At 51.1% G+C, this 17,304-nt stretch overlaps 2 protein-coding genes across 3 annotated transcripts in view; both read right to left on the bottom strand.

Moving 5' to 3' along the window:
- The window catches only part of RADIL (Rap associating with DIL domain), a 54,861-nt gene that overhangs the window by 25,043 nt on the left and 12,514 nt on the right, over positions 1-17,304 (bottom strand). The gene's annotated exons all lie outside the window — the stretch shown is intronic.
- PAPOLB (poly(A) polymerase beta) lies at positions 10,988-15,328 on the bottom strand. The gene has a single exon (XM_069569599.1). The coding sequence runs from the start codon at positions 15,097-15,099 to the stop codon at positions 13,180-13,182; it is 1,920 nt and encodes a 639-aa protein (XP_069425700.1). The 5' UTR covers positions 15,100-15,328; the 3' UTR covers positions 10,988-13,179.

Raw genomic sequence — 17,304 nt, 5'->3', positions numbered from 1 at the left:
ACGCAGACCACACCCCACTAAGCGCTAAACATGACGCTCACAGCGTAAGTGAGTACACCGAGTTAAAAAGCGTAAAGAGCTCTGCGCACAGGTTGATTCGAATTACGCAAGAAAATAAACTTGATAGTAAGAAAAGGAAAGGCACCAAATGTTAAAAGCAATTCTCTTTTGGAGGTAATTTCACAGACGATTTTTACTCTCTGTATACTTTGTCTTATTTTCCAAACTTTCAACAATAAAGCATTTTAAAGTACCGAGGAGGGGCTCCCCTGGCGGCTCAGCGGTAAAGAATCCGCCTGCCAGCACAGGAGACAAGGGTTCGAGCCCTGGTCCGGGAAGATCCCACCTGCCGCGGAGCAGCTCAGCCCCAGCACCTCGACACTGAGCCTGCGCTCTCAGCCCGGGAGCCGCAACTGGGGAAAAGCCGGAACGGCGATGAAGAACAGATTAATCAAATCTAAAACCTGTTGTTTTTTTTTAAAAAAGAACATCCTTAAAGTACCAAGGAGTATTATCTCCATGGTAAAACCTAGACCTCCTCCTACTAATTAGGGCCTTAATCAGGAAGAGCAGCGTCTCCGGGAGGGCTAATAACCTAATTAAGATAATGGGTAACTGAGCAGATCAAATGCTTCGGCCACTTGGCAGCCCGTCACAGATGGAGACGGGCCTCCCAGAGCCGTGCCGGAGACAGATCGGCGCGGCAGAGGCCGGATTTTTCTTCAGCTGAAACCGAAGGCCCCGTCGGATTCCCCGGAGACTCCTCGAGCCCTCCCTGGAGGGGACCCTGGTAAACACAGCACCCGCCCAGCCGCGCCCCAGGCCTCGACGACCCACGGGAGGGGCTCGCCCACCAGCGGCGCTCAGCCGGGGACGGCACTCCGTGGCCGAGCTCGGCACCGGCTCCGCTGCTCCGCGAGGGGAGGCCTCCTTGCCCCGAGGCCACGCCTCCAGACGCCTGCACGGCTGCCCACGTGCACGCAGGCCGGAAGCCAGGAGGGGAAATCACTGTGAAAATCGAGCGAGCAGACAAAACAGAAGCTAGGAGAGAACACATCACGGGAAGACGGCCGCCCGGGAGGCACCGAGCCCGGGTAAGAGCAGGCCCGGCAGGGGCGATCCGAGGACCGGGGTGGTCCTTCAGAGAACGTGCGTTTTTAGGGTGAAATGCCCATTAAAAGTCGCTAAACACAGCAGAGATTAAAAATGCATAAAGGGCCAAAATCCACAAACAGAAAATTTTAATAACCTTCATAAAATAAGAGAACATGGACTTTATAAACAAATATGATAACTGATGCTGGAGTAGGAAGTGGCAACCCTCTCCAGTATCCTAACCTGGAAAGCCCCATGGACAGAGGAGCCTAACTGGCTACCTGCATGGGGTCTTGGAGAGGGGGACACCACTGAGTGACTGACAGACGGCGCAGGATGACTGACACAGCCATCGTTTTTACATTAAAAAAAGAAGCCTGACACAGAGGACGCAGACGCACGCTGCGCCTGTGGCAGGAGGCTGGGGGGAGACACTGTGTTTCCAGGGGAGAAGGCGGGGATTAAGTCCAGAGGAGCGAGAACCACGTGTCACAGCTTCTCCTGGAGGGAGAGTTAGAAGACGTGCAACAGAGGCCTCCAAAATGCTAGGAAAGAAAGTAGTTTCATCTAAAACTCTACATCCAGCTACACTATTAATCAAGCATTAAGGTAGAAAAAAGATCTTTTAAGCAACTTCACTTCCCATGGACACTCTCAGGAGGCCACTGGAGAAGCCAGTCCACCGAAGCCAGGTGTAAACCTACAACCAGGAAGAAGGGGACGGGAGATGGGGTAGGGTGGGGGTCCCTTCTGCAGAGACACCAAGGAGGGGCAGTGAGAGCGGGCTGGAGAGCAGCCACTCCCAACTGGATAAAACCCACACACACCTGAGTATCTTGAGAAGAGATACCGGCAGAGGACCGAGGAATCCTGAGTGAGTGAAAAGTACCGAGGGAAAAGGGCAAACAAATAACAATGACAGCAGTTAATTTCAAAGAAAACAGAAGCTGGACAAGAAGAAAAGGTCCTCAGCTGTCAAACACTGTCTCTGGCCCTAAGAATGTAAACACTGATCACAAATCTAAACAAACTTATTTAGATTCTTGAGCGGACAGGGCTGAGGGGCTGATACTTTACATGAGCGAGAGTGAGCAGAGTGGCATTCTCACCCAGCGGTAGTGGGACACGTGTGTTACTGTAAGCTGTGGGATTAAATGCCAACAAGGACCAGAGTTCACAGCCGAACCTGGTTCCCTCTGGGCAGGGCCAGCTGGGAAGTGGGGAAGGCGAGGGCAGCGACGGGCTGTTTTGGCTTCCGTGGTTTGCTTTGTTGATTTTAATTAGTGATGAGAAAGTCTCGCTTTACCTGCTCACGGATGTAACTGGTGAAAACAAGCTTTTAAATGCACATGCTTTTCTACCTAGTGAACAAAGGAGTGAATGAATGCACACACATATGGTGTACGTTTCCTCAATTCCGAGACACACGTTCACATCTCTGAATGCACCCTGCGTGCACACGGAAGCCCCAGGCAGCAGCTGTCGTGTGAGAGCTGCCTGTTGCTCCTGGGGGGCCAGATTGGGCACCATTCCAGTCACTTAGGAACCCCCTGAAGAATGGATGAGTTCTGGTTGCCGAGCACAAACGTGCAGAACTTTGTGTTGAGGCCGAGAGACAATCCCAGGATAACAGTGAAGTGCTCCGAAGAGGCGTGGGCTCAGCGATGCTTTTTGCTTCTTTTCATTTTTGTTTCTTTTTGGCTGTGCTGGGTACTCCCTGCTGCCCGGATTCTGCTCCAGCTGTGAAAGTGAGAGCCGCCCTGTAGTTCCGGTGCTCGGGCTTCTCATTGCAGTGGCTTCTCTTGTTGCAGAGCACAGGCTCGGGGGCACACGGGCTCGGGGCACACGGGCTTAGCTGCCCCACATGTGGGATCCTCCTGGACCAGGGATCAAACCTGTGTCTCTGGCAGAGGGATTCTTTACCACCGAGCCACCCAGGGAAGCCCAGCAACGTTCCTGAGGCCCAGAAAAGGACACCTGTGCGCAAATAAATAATAATATGAGGCACTGTGTCCTTGTTGACCTTGTAGTATTTTCTACGTTAGCGGTAAGGAGGTACTGGTGTTCTTACGATCAATAGCATCTTTTATGTGGTGAAATACAGTACATACAGGAATACCTACTGCAAGATTTTCCTTAAATGATTCATCAGTAAAAAAAAAAAAAAAAAAATTAAAATATACACAATGTTCTGACCAATGTTCTGACTCTGGAGTATTCCATAAGCCCTAAAATGAATGAATTAAAATGATAACAGATGACATGCGAAGATTTTCAAAAGGAATTTGCTAAGACAAGATACAGAGGTCTTCCTTGGTGGGCTAGTGGTTGAGAATCGGCCTGTCAACGCAGGGGTCAAGGGGTTGATCCCTGGCCTGGGAAGTTTCCACCTGGCACATAACAGCAAAGCCCCGTGGGCCACAGCTACTGAGCCGCACTCGAGAGCCTGCGAGCCCTGCTCTGCCACTGCTGAAGCCCACACGCCTGCAGCCGAGCTCTGCAGCGAGAAGCCTCTGCAGCGAGAAGCCTCCGCAACGGGAAGGCTGCAACCAGCACGCAGGGCAGCCCCTGCTCGCGGCGACCAGAGAAAGCCCACGTGCAGCAAGACGACCCCGCGTGACCGAGAGTAAAGCAATAAATCTTTAAATTCAGAAAAATAAGTACGTGATCCTGTTTCTTTAAAAAAACTTAATGAAAATCCCACACAGGGACATGTTTACATAGATCAGCAGCATGGGCACACAGGGTAACTATGCAAGGCCATGTGGGAGCAGAACTCTAAGATGCCCGTGACCTCTGCCCCTGGGGTCTCTCCAGGAGTAGCCTCATGGGCAGGAGAGATCCTGCAGGTATCATAAAGTTCCTGAGCAGCTGATCTGGAGAAACAGAGATTATTCGGCGGACCCAACCCAACATGCGAGCGACCTCCAAGAGGAATGTTCTCTGGCTGGCCACAGAAGAGAGGGTCTGGACAAGGTTCCCTCGCTCGGATGGGAGGGGGCACAGGAAAAGGAGCTGAGAGTGGGCGCTGGTCGACAGTTAGCAAGGAAAAGGAAGAAATGAAACAAAACAGGGCAGTTTCAGTCCTACAGCCCCGAGGAGCGGAATGCTGCCTTGCACCAGCGACTCCTCCCCACCGTCTATTTTCCCCTTTCGACTCGAACACCCGTGACGTTATCCTGCATCTGTCCCACCACTGGCTGCTGGGAGCGGGACGGGTAACTCGTCCTTGTACCCCGGGTCCATGGGGGAAGGACTGTGCCCCTCCACCCTCAGGGCTGTACTTAATGGACTAAACCCAGGGGCCTCCTCCACACCTGACTGAGGCTACTAGGATGATGAGGTTTGGACTTGACCTGATACTGTAAGGGGGTGAGATCTGGGGACCGGGAGATGAGCTGCGTGCATTCTGCACGTGGATGAGGGTCGCTGGGGCCAGAGGGCAGACTGCAGCCAGAATTCTGGATGAGCCCAACAACCGTGCCCGGTCTAACCTCCTCCCCAGGAGTGGGTGGTGCTCCCCAAGGGGCAGTGGGGAGAGGTGTCTGGGCATCAATAAAAAGAGGGAGGGGAGAAGGAGAGAGTTCTAACCAACTTCACATGACCGGCTGGGGTGCAGGGCGGGTCCAAGGGACCCCGAGCTGCGGCCTCAGCTCCAAGGCCTTGGCTTTTCCAGGGCAACCAGTGCCTGCTCAGCAGGAGGCGGCACCGAGGAAGAGCCAGCAGGGACAGACAGGCGGTCTCCCCCAGAAGTGACCCGACAAGCACACCCCAAATCCAGGTGATGACGACAACGGTGTGCCTCGTAACAGCCTGAGACCTGAGCTGAGCAGGGACTGGCCCACAGCGGGCCCCACAATCAGAGCGCACGGCGCCCCCACGCTCAGTGCAGCGGGACCCACGGTGGGAGCGCGGCGCCCGCCGCAGGCAGAGCACACGCGGTCAGTGCGCGTGGCGCCCACAAGCGCCTGCCTGAAGCTCGCAAGCAGGCTGAAAGGAGACACGAAAGCCCGCACACCCTCTGATTTAGCTCACAAAGTTCACACTGAGGCAAAACCGGGCCATCTGGAGAAAAGCAAAGCACGACCGTCACAGAGTTGGGATGTGGGCGCACCTCCGGCAGAGACCCCGGCCAGCCCGCCGAGGACCAGGAAGGCAGGGCCACGGTGCTTTATAACGACTGGTTCGGCTGCACAGACGCAGCTTTGTTGGCGACGGTCTTCGGTTTGTCACCTACTATTTTCTCTCCCTCTCTTTGCTCTGCGCCAGGCCCTCACTGCTGGGGGCTGGCTCTCTCTAGCTGCAGAGCATCCACGCGAGCGTGTGCCGGATTCAGCAGCTGCGGCTGCCGGGCTCCCGGGCTCAGGCTCGGCAGCCGTGCTGCGCGGGCTTACCGCTCCCTGGCCTGTGGGGTCCCCGGGATCAGGGGTTGAGCCTGTGTCTCTTGCACTGGCAGGTGGATTCTTTACCTCTGAGCCACCAGGGAAGCCCTTGGATATGCTTCATATCCTCTTCTGTAAAAAGGAAAACGGTTCATCATGGTAGTCTAACGGGAGCTCGGGTCTCAATGACCTTTCCTCTCTGTATTTTCAAGAGTGGTTCGAAGTCTTTAAGATGAACGTGTGTTGCTATACGACCAGGATTGGGGGTGAGCAGACCTCCCCTAGCTCCCTGACAGTGGGCCCTGCCCCGGCACCCCACACGCTCTGGGCTCCCAGCCCTGCCTCCACCCACACCCGCAAGCCACAGGCGCCTCCCTCAACCCTCCTTCTCAGCCAAACATTGTGGAAAAGCTGTCTGCGCACAGGCTTCCTAGTCTGTCTGCTACTCACTCTCATGGATAACAAGGAAACACTGCAGGTGCCTGAAAGACTGTGAAGAACAGAAACACATGCCCCCTGCAAAGGACATTCTAGACATGGGTGAGAATTCTTCCTCCAGCCAGAGAGAAGAGCTATGCTGACCTGGGGTCATAATTCCTATGTGTGTATTTTTTCATGGATTAAGTATGGCTGGGATATTCTATACATACAGAGTAAGTATCTCTGAAAAGCACATATTTCATCTGCACCACGCCATGTGACACTACAGCTTGTGCCTTGCACGCTCAGATCACATGCCGGGGTTAAAGTCAGCTGCCACGCCGTAAGGACTCTCCGTCAGCCTACGGAGAGCTGGGGCCTCCTGCCAACAGCCAGCATCAACCTACCAGCCGGCATCGCAAATGTTAAATTACCTTAGCCTTCTCGAGATCCATCAAACCATCAGGATGGTTTGGTATACATTTCTGGTCTGGGTTTAGTTTCGTATCCACATTCATAAGTGAATTTGGCTGATAACTTTTATAATGTTCTGGCTGTCTGGTTTTTACATAAAGGTTATATTTGTTGTATAGGAAAAAACGTGTCTTCTTTTCCTGTTTTCTGGCATAGTCTGATGTAAAATATTGAAATAAATCTTCTCATTGAACATCAGGTAGAATTGGCCTGTACAACCTTCTAGGTCTTACTTTTTTTTATTTTACTTTGGTTTTGGTTGGGGACATCTTCAAACTACTCAAGCCATTTCTTTTAAGGTGGTAAGTCCATTCAGGCTTTCTATCCTTCAGTAAGTCTGGGTAGGTTATCTCTGTGTAGGAGATTGCCCATTTCAACTAAGCTTTCAACTTTACCGGCATAAAGCTTTATAGTGTATCGCTTACGTGTATCATCTTTAGCTTTCCCCAGTCTTCCCAGTTTTGACTGTTTCTTAGTCTTTCCAGAGAACCTGCTCTTCGCTCGGGTGGCCCTCCGCACTGCCGGTATACGCCTGTCTTTACTCTCTGCTCTATATTGCTTCTTTGAATTTGTTGTGTCCTTTTCTAACCCAGCTCTGAAAGCACAGAGCACATCACTCTTCACTCTACATTTTCTTCAAGGGCAGTGCTTACAGCCAGGCCCCCCTCCTCTAAACATCACGGCTGCATCCGTAAGCTGCACTCTCATCACGCTTCAGTTCTACTTCACGTTAAAGTGTCTTTTTTGATGCTTATTAGGAAGTGTCTTAGTGTCTAAATGTGTGAGTGTGCAAGACGCTCCATCACTGTATTTCAACACCCATTCTGTCCTGTTTTCCTCTCAATGGGGATGGCGATGATGCATCCAGCAGGCACAGACTGCACCTTCTGGCCTCCCGTGCAGGCAGGCAGGGCCTTCTCGGGCTTCCCTAGTAGCTGGGGTGGCAAAGAATGCACCTGCAATGCAGGAGACCTGGGTTCAGTCCCTGGGTTGGGAAGATCCCCTGGAGAAAGGGACGACAACCCACTCCAGTACTCTTGCCTGGAGATCCCGTGGACAGAGGGGCCTGGTGCGGCACAGTCCATGGGGTCGCAGAGAGTCTGACGTGACCGAGTGACAAACACATGGGGCCTGCTAAGTTCCATCAGCAAAAGACGAGGGCATGTCATCTTCCAGGACAGGGTCTGCAGGGACACCGTCTCCCCTCCCCGCTCCCTTCCTTCCTCCCGCCTTAAAGGAAGATGTGGCGGCAGTAGCTCTGCCGTCACCCTGCACCTGGAGGTGACCCTGGGGATGGAAGGCACGAACTACAACGGTGGGGCTGGCCCTGGAGAAGCCAGGGTCCCTGGGGACCAGGAAAGTGTCCCCACTGGCCCTGAACCGACCCCCTCTGGACGTGAAAGAGAATCTCCCTGTCCTGGGCTCAGTCACTGTCAAATGCAATGTCTGGTCAAATGCAATTCCTAACTGATGAAGACGAGTTTAAGACAACCCTCTGGAGGTGGCCCTAGGGCACAGTGGACAGCCCACTGGACTTCGGGAGATGACATCACCTTGGTGCTGGGTTCCCTGATCACAGACGTCACACACACAGAAGCATTTACAACTTGGACTAACAATAAAACCAACACCATCTCCTCCCCCACCCAACCTGCAAGAGGAAGGCTTCCCGTCTGCCTTCCGGCCACTGCAGCTCCCCTCCCGCCCCTCTGGCCCCAGCTACTCTGGATTGTCCCACTTTCCCTGGTTTTCCCCTTAGAGTTACACCCCACAGTGGTGATAAACGACACTGCCCTACTTTGCTTCTCTTTGAACCTCATACAGAATGGCCACACGGCGTATTTTCCTGCGCTTTTCTCCCCTCAGCCTTATGAGATGCACCTATTAATATTACCTGGACACACGAGGCCTGGGTCCACGTTATTTACTGCATGACTACACCGCGCGGCCTCCACTCCGAGCTAACGGAGATGTGCATTTTTTCGGGCTTCAGGCTATTACAAAATGCTGCTGTTTTACTCTCCTACTCGTCTCCCGGGGACCGCGGGGCAGTCTCTCTAGCAAAGTGCTTCCTGAATTGGCACATGTGGGAACCGAGGACATCCACATGGCATGTGGGAGGTAAGCTAGAGGGGTTGAGGTGTCTGCAGAGGCTGCAGCGGCGGCCCAGATTCTGGCCACCTCGACAGACAAGGGAGCAGTCAGATGGAGGGCACCAGAGCCCCACGAGCGGGGTGGAGCCCTGGGGCACGTTGCCACACTAGCAGAGAGCCCCCGCCTCCTGAAGGGACCAGTCTGCATTGTGGCCCCCTGGCCATCACATCAGCGTGCCCCCCTCCTCACCAAACCTCAGCACTGTCAGAGTTCATTTTTGTTAAAAAAGGAAAAGGAAAAAACAGCTCTGTGGTCTTAATTCCCATTTTTCTCACCACTAACAAGATGCAGCGTCCTTTCACGTTTACTGTCCACTTATTTCCTCTTCTGTGAAATACCTAAGCATCTCTTTTGCCCGTTTATTGGGTTGCTTCATCTTTTCAAAGACACCTTCTCCCCCCACGATAATATCTCCTGGATTGGACTGTCTCATGTACTGTGAAGTCTCCGTGCTTACAGCCTGTTTACCTCTTTTCATTGTTCATCACTTGATAGAATAAGAGATTCTGTTTGTCAGTCTCTTCATGACTTTAGCTCTTTTGTGTCTTCTTTAGGAAATTTTTCTCTGTGCTGTTTATCTTTCATTCCCAGCTTAACTGTTTTGCAGTCAGAGAACATGTCCCATGAGTCAGGTAATTTAAAATATGTTCAAGCAGAAAGTAAAGAGAGTTTCACTTTCTGCTTGAACACGAGGGGGTGTGTGTGTGTTACATGCCAGTGTTTATTCGACAATAAAATGCATTTTCTAATTGTTGAGTGGAAGGTTCTATAACAGAAGCCCAACAGATGGAGACCACAAGTGCCGGTGGGGGATGGGTGGCAAACCCGGCCTGGGCATCTGCTGACACGCATCCTGCCCTGAGCTTCCTTAAAGGGCAGAGTTCCGCAGCCACGACGGAAACTGTAGAGCCTCACGAGGCTGAACACACTTCCTAGCCGGCCCTTTATGGGCTTCCCCAGTCGCTCAGGGGTAAAGAATCCTCCCGCCATGCAGGAGACGCAGGAGACTGCGGTTTGATCCCTGGCTGGGGAAAATCCCCTGGAAGAGGAACCTGCTACCCACTCCAGTACTCTTGCTTAAGAAGCCCCATGGACAGAGGAGCCTGGTGGGCTGCAGTCCCTGGGGTCGTAGAGTCAGACATGACTGAGCACCATTCCACCACCACCTAGCCCTTTACAAGAAACGTTCGCCAACTCCTACTGTGTGTTCAAAACTATTTCCTTTTTGTCTGCTTCACATGGATTAACGAAAAGAGCTGCGTAAAAGCCAGCGACAGCGACACTTCGGACAGATGGTGGCCCTCTGCTCACGTTGAGGCTGTTCCATCAGACATGAACACTAAGCTGCGCCCCTTTCTGCTGCTGCTCCTCTCCTCTCCCAGCACTGGGCCCTTTTGCCCCTGGTAATTATTTTCAGTTTGAAGCGTTTGGATGACACTGGTACTCTAAGCGTTTTTTGCTGGCCTTTTCTCCACTCCCTCGCGTCTTACGTTCTGGGTGTGCTGCTCGTGAACAAAGCACCAAAGCTGAGCGCCGTTTCCCACAGACTCTGACAGCCTCCGTCTTCTAGCCAGGACGCTTAGTCCCTCACTACGTACGCAGTGACAGACAGACTGGGTTTCACGTCCACCATCTTAGACGGTGCCTTCCTCCTGCACCTTCGGCCTGTGCCTCCCACGCGCCTCGTCCCTGGTGTCCTGATTGACCCGCACCCAGCAGCTCGGCCGGCTCGCGCGCGCTCTGTGCCCTGACCACGGACGGAACGCTCGGCCCTGCCTTCGAAGTGCTGAGGTGTAAGCACTGGGTCACCAGGCAAGTCCCCTACCTTTTTTTGAATTAGGAATTTTTTAACTCTATTCTTTAACCACTTCCCCCCAAAAGAAAGTGGTTTATTGCTTTTAGGACAAAAATGCTCTCAGGAATTTTTTTAGTGAAGAAATTTTTTTTGGAACTTTAAGACTTCTAAAATGCTATTTTTGTCCGCTTCAATACAGAGGCCGCTGCCGGGGCTGGAAGGCGCAGTCCGCGGCTCTGGGTCCCCACCGCTGGCTGAAGCCGCCTGTTCAGAAGCAGGGCTGGTGCTGTTGGTGCCCCCTGCCCCGCTGCCTGGGGCGCCCCTCTGCCGGCACCCACTCCAGCTCTTGCTCACCACCACCAGCCCCCTCCCCACCGCAGCATCCTGTACAGGAGCCTGGGGGGCAGGCAGGGGCCAAGCTGCTTCTGGTCAGGCTGGCTCAGAAGGAAAGCCAAAGGCCACGTGTCCACTGCTGCTGCTTAAGGCCCTAGTCTGGTTGTGGGTCAGCATGCTTGAAATGAAGTGTGAATCTTTTCAGGCTTCTCCCTAACGCTGTAACATGAACTCTAGACTTCAAATACAGTGGACAGGTTCATCAGCGTCTCCCTGCTGGAGCACTGTAAAAACAGCTTAACCGTTATCCTCAGGTTTAAATCCCTCTGCTTGCTTCTTTCTCGTTTATTTTTATTGTTTTTTTTTTTAATGGAGAAATACATCATCTCTTTTCAAAATAGCGCTTGAAAAATACAAGGAGTACAGATACTATAAAACAAAGCCAACTCCAGTCATGAGATACTACGCACACAGTATGAAAAAATAGTCCGATATTCAGGTAATGAAAACAAGAATTAGAAAGCTCCAACTTTCCAGCTTGGAAAAACAAGTACAATTACACGAAACATTTAATAAACTAATTTTCCCCCAATGTGTGAACAAAACGACAGGACTAAATTTGTGCCTGGCAATTTCAAGGACACAATAGCTATTCAAAATACACAGGTACTGTACACACGTCACCTGATTTTATTGTAGCAGAAGGGGAGAGGACCACACAGGGAGCAGGAACACCGTGTACTAGGCGTCAGGAAGTCACGGTGAACAGAGTCTCAATTACTGCACAGCCCACAACGGAAACGACGAGAATCCAACTTTGGGGAAATTATTCAAAAGGACAGGGAAGGAGTTTAAGAAGCTGCAGTCTGAGATGAAAAACGCACGTGTGGTAGAAAGGAACGCTGTCGGGGGATGGGAAGAATCAGAACCAGACTGTATGGAAAACCTGTTAGGTTTGCTACGTCCAGAATAAGACTGAGTTTTCATTCACCTGCAAGCGCGGGCATTCCTGTTTTTCAACACGAATGTTCTGTGGCTTAATTATGAGTGGCCTTTTTTTTTTTTTTAATTTAAAGAAAGGTATTTTGAATCTTTTGCAGGATAAACAAGAGTAGAAAGCTGACCAGATGGCAAGTGCTTGCTAGAAACTTTATGTCTCTACATGTAAATTTCACTAATGAATTTTACTAACTCATTACAAATAAAAACTGATTTCAAACTCTAGAGAAAATGCTTTTGCTTACACGTTTAAATTAGAAATTAACTTTACCATAAGCAGGTATTCTGTGGAGTATACGCATCTTCTCTTACGTGGAGACTGTTAACGGCCATCCAAGATGGATAACATGCTTCACAGGAATTACTTTTGGTAAAACTTCGCTGCGATACTAGCCAGTTGGCCAGAGGACTGTTGGCTTCACATCATGGTTAAGGAAACACTAGCATATCGAGTGTTCTGTGGAACAATACACAAGCACGCCTTGTGCACACAAGCAGAGAGAAGGCAGTGGGGGTAGGGGTACGAAAAGCTTTTTCTTGTTTTAAGACAAATGATTAAGTTATGGAGCTCTGTTGGCTCAATACAGTATCTGCTGTCTGACCGCTGACTGGTCGCACCCTGAAACAGTTCTACAGATAAAACCAGTGTCTCCTTTCTTGATCCTGTCCCATCAAAACCAAGCACTTACTAATTACTGTTCCAACGCCAAGCGCATATCCTAAGAGTTGATACTTCGTCTGAAAGGGTGGCCTCACAAGGCTGAGCCAGGTGGCCTTGATGCCATTGAAGCACAGTACACCGCTCGCCACACAAGGGGAACTCACCGCAAGATTCATAATGAAAAACACCCTTCAGGAAAAAACTGAAACTCATCAAGCTGAAAAAGCTAAAATTAGTTCTACTTTCTAATAAAAATATACATAAAGTGCATCGTCAGCATAAGGAATTCTGATACCAGTGTGTATTGCAAGCTTCCCCCAACAATGCATCCAACATCAATCCCGTTCAGATGTCAGTCATGGGCACAAATATAGCTGGAGGGGTTTTTTCCTCACTTTTTCCTCCTAAAGGGCAGGAGTTCTTTGAAATAGCGTAACTGTGGCTAACACGTAAGTAATCTGACACATCAGTAACAGTCCTTCCAGCTTCACATACTAACCTGGACTTCTGATCAAGATTAGCCCATTAGGGAAGTCACCAAATACACCTAATAGACCTATTGGGAACCGTATCTAGTCTGGTGCCCCTCATTCTCCTCCATTAGCATGTGAAGACAGCAGGCTGAGTTGGCAGACACTGTTTATGGACCCTCGAGGTGTTTTTCTCAGTTCAATCTGTTTATTGAATCCTTGATAACAGGAATAGGGTCTGCAGGGAGAGCAGGGGTACTGGGAAGGCCTGCAGTGGATGTCCCCGCGAGCGGCTGTCTGAAGTCTTCACTCGAGGACACTGGTCTCTCTCTGAGAACACTCCTCTTCCGTTCTGGCTGCCTGGGTCCTTTCTTCTTGGTGACGCGACGATGTCCTCTAGACTCCCACGATAGGATTAGCTATGCTCGTTGCTGCGCTCCCTGAAGGCCTGGGCGGATGGCTGACCAGCCGTGCTGAGGAAACGACTCTGGTGACCATGGGCTTGGGTGCTGGAGGCACAGCGGGCTGCGCAGCCGCCTGAGGGAGGCTTTCGCTGGCCACGCCCCCGGGGCTGTCGCTGGGATTCGCCTGCTGCGAGGAAACCTCAGGAAACTGTACGCCGCTCACAGACGCCGCTGGGCCACGGCTGTTCCTGCCTGGAGCGCTGCCAGGCACCGGGCCAGTCTGCGAAGCGGCAGGAAGTGACGACACAGGCGTGCTGCTCTCACTGCCGACAGACAAGTCACGGCTGCCGGCATCCAGGGCTGTCAATCGGACACCTTCTGTCGAAAGCGTTTTCTTTTTCTGCAGCACATGATTAGGCAGTAGTTGATGCAGCTCCTTTCTCTTCAAATGCATCGCAGCAATTTTCATGTCCACCTCAAACATTTTACTATTTATCGCTTGCCTATACACAGTGTCTGTGAAAGACTGGATATCGTAGGTGAGGTCGATACTGAGAACTTCAGAGTTTTCTGGCTTTTTTAACACTAACCCAATCACCCACATTGTACGAAATTCTTCCTTGTCAGGACTCTCCTTGGGTGCTGGAAATGACTGAGGATTCACATGAGCCAGTGTAATGAATTCATTCTTCTCCAAGCTTCCAACCAGGATTCGGATTTTTGATTCCACCAAACCCACCCACTCTAGATGTTGTTTCTCTGTTGGCGCACTTGCCAGAAGCACAATGTAATGTTTGTACTTCTGGAAGAAGCTGGGTGCTTCGAAAAGTTTGGACCACTCTGCCTTACTCAGCAAAATCTCATGTGTGATAGCAAGCCCTTGCTTAAACTCTTCAATCATGACCATCCGTGTTGAAACAGACACGTTGTACGTGGAGTTCTGCTGTGGGTATGCTGGTGTGATTATGGGCATGAGATGGTACCTATCACTGGGATTTACTCTTGGGTCCCAGACAGGCAAATTCAGATTCCGTTCTTCGGGCTCTTTCAGTAGCACTGGATTCGGCCATTCCCACTCAGAAAACACCAAGAAAAATTTACGGACAAGAGTGGATGCTATGGCATTTGGATAAAGCTGGCAAGTTCTTGCTACTAGCATCGCCCAGGAAACACCACCAAGGAAACCTAGTATATTAGAATAAATATTGTGGCATTTGGCCCACAGCTTGATGGCTCTCAGAGTTAATCTGAAGTTGTCAATGTTTGGTACTAGATGTAAAATCTCATCAGTTACCCGGCAACCATTAAGGCTTCTTATGCATCTTATATCTAAGTTTTTAAGCAGACTGTCATCTCTTAGGTCCAAATCTTCAGGAATAGTCTGCAGTGCTAATCTTGCAAACAAAATATCAATCTCTATCCCATCGAAACACAGTTTGATAACTGGTACAAATGCCTCCTCAACAGCCCTTAAATCCTTTACTTCTTCATGTAGTTTCAATTTATCATAGAAGGAGGTGAAAAAGTCGCTTCGATCAACGTGTCTCGGTGCCACGCACAACGCATCGATATCTGCACCTTTCGTATGCACCCCTAACCTGTAAGAACCAAATGTAAAGATTTTCCCTCCAACATTTTCAATTACAGCTTGTGGAAGACTCTTGCTTTCACTGATTTCTCGTATCCATTCCTTTACCAGATTATTTAATTTCTCCAAAATTAAAATCCTGCGCTGCAGTTCCTCTTCCTCTTCAAAAACCCCGAAGGGCTTCAGAGTTTCAATTAATTTCTGGGTAAGTATGCAGTCAGTCTCCCTGGGGGGTGCTAAACTGATGGGGGAAGAGATGCCGTAGTGCTCGGGCGGCGGCGGGGTCCGCTGTGGTCCCAGGGTGGTCACGGGAAACGGCATCATCTCTAGCGCTGGCCCCGCCACGCCGCGTCCCCCGCCACCGCGACCTCCGTGGCCGCCGCCCGGGTCATGATCCGCTGAGGCGGGAGGGGCGGGGCTCCTACCAGCCCAGGTCCGACCCGCTCCCGCTCCGCTCCCGCCGCTTCAAGCACCTCTCCGCGGTCCCCTCGGCCCCAACATGGCGCCGGGGCCCTCGCCGCTGCGTTCTAGAACGCCCACGCACGCCACGCCGCGCGCCACGCACGCCGCGCGCTGCGCCCGCCACGCCTGCCACGGCGCATGCGCGCGCGCAGAGCCTCATGGGGGCTGTAGTTCGTGGGGCTCCACCCCGGCATCCGGCCGGGCAGGGGTGCACCCCGGGTCCGCCCGTGTCAAAGCCGTGTGGGACGTTTGCCCAGACCTACCGTCCATCTGCTCACTCGCCATTTCCTCCTCGCCGGGTCTCGTTGTCTCCCGCGGCACCTTCAGGGGGCTTCTGCCCTCAGGCCTGTCCTTGAGGACCCCTGCACAGAGGGGTCCGTTGTAGGGGAGCGGCTCTGTCGCATCCCCCGTGGTCGGCTACCTGGGTGGAGGGGCAGCCGCGACCGCAGCTCCGGGTTCTCGGTCCTGTCCTGTCCAGCTCCGAGCGTCCCATCTGCTGACCTCTGGTTTCTGCGGCTCCCGGTGCGGAGTCTGCCGCCGGCTAGCCTGCTGCTCGCCGGTCTTGTCTTTGTGACAGCTGTAAAGATCGGTCTGAAGTGTCCTGCGGCATCGCCACCAGGGAGCAAGGGGCGAACCTCTCGCTCATCTCACGCGACAAACGCCGAGTCACGCTCCCGGGTGCCTGTCGGACACGTCCGTGGGGTGCGTGCTTGGTCCATTCTCTTGGCCCTCTTCGTGGGGACGTGTGACAGACCTTCCCATCAGTTCCCCGTGACTCTCAGCCCGTTTCTGCCTGCACGATGCCGGGCCTACCTTGTTCTCTAGTCCTCTTCAGTCGTATTTAGTCTGCTGTTTAAACCATCACCAAAGTGTCCCTTTACAAACTTGCATTTTTATTACTAAAAGCATCTTTTCCTTTCCCAAACCCTCCCTGCCTTTTGGGACGACATTCTGTTCTTTCCTGTTGTCTTTCTACCTTTTATTTCATGAAATAGTTTAAATCTACTCACTCGATATTTTATAACTAATGGTTCCATCTCCCAGGCTCTTGAGAATTTGAGTCTACAGTTTTCTACTGACTCATTTCAAGCAGCATCACCTCATGTGTCTTGTTATTTGGGGTTGTGAGCTCATCTCTGGCCAGGTTTGGGAGACCTGTGTGGAAGGATGTCCTTCCAAAGAGTACTTTGTTCTATCTGATGTCCTTGTACATCATCAAATTATGTACAATGTAATTTCTTATCCACATCACTTAAACAGTACAATTCTGAACTCCAAACATGTGAGAGGAAGAGTGGTTTTTCAATTCTAGGAAAGAGTATTTAGTTTCTCCCACCCAGAGCCCAGGTCAAGAGAGAGAACTCTGTCATCTCCTTTTACCAGGTAGCAAATTTTTCCTATTTTATCTTTTCATTGAGTGTGTCCACCTTTATAGTTTCCAAATATATATGAGGTCTCAGTTCCAACTCCCTACATCTTTCTTGGACAGCTATTAAACTTAAGTTTCTTGGTTAAGACTGGCAAACACCTGCAAGGCAACTGTAGCTTCATAATCAGTTCAGATTCTAAGGTCTTCATTTTGCCTTTTTTTTTTCACACCTAGGGATTCCTTTATTTTGGGAGGTTCTCAGCTATGCATCTGAAAGGAGAGTTGTTACAATTCATCCAGCACTTCCAGGTACTTTATACAGAAAGATCTTCCAGGCTAATTAATCCCACATATTGCCAGAAATATAAGCACCACTTTCTCAACCTACTTCAGCGTGGTATGCGTGCTAAACGTTCCAGCAACAAAGCTACCAGGAGGGCCTTTAGTGACCAACCATGCTGCCTAACACAATGGCTTCACTCGTCTGCACCTCTTTTGACCTACAGTAGACTCACACGGGCCTCCACAGCATCACACGCTGTGTTGTCTTGTACATCTCTGGTCTCCCCTCAGTCTAATTTGCTCCTTCATTACTTTTCCTCTAAAGTTGGAGCTCTTCCAGTTTCCTTGTTAGGCCCTTGACTCTTCTCACTGTATATGTATTTATTACCTGGGTCATCTATCAATTTTCACAGCTT

The sequence above is a fragment of the Ovis canadensis genome, chromosome 24 (genome assembly GCF_042477335.2).
Source record: "Ovis canadensis isolate MfBH-ARS-UI-01 breed Bighorn chromosome 24, ARS-UI_OviCan_v2, whole genome shotgun sequence".
Lineage (NCBI taxonomy): Eukaryota > Metazoa > Chordata > Mammalia > Artiodactyla > Bovidae > Ovis > Ovis canadensis.
This window is presented reverse-complemented; position numbering and strand designations above follow the sequence as displayed.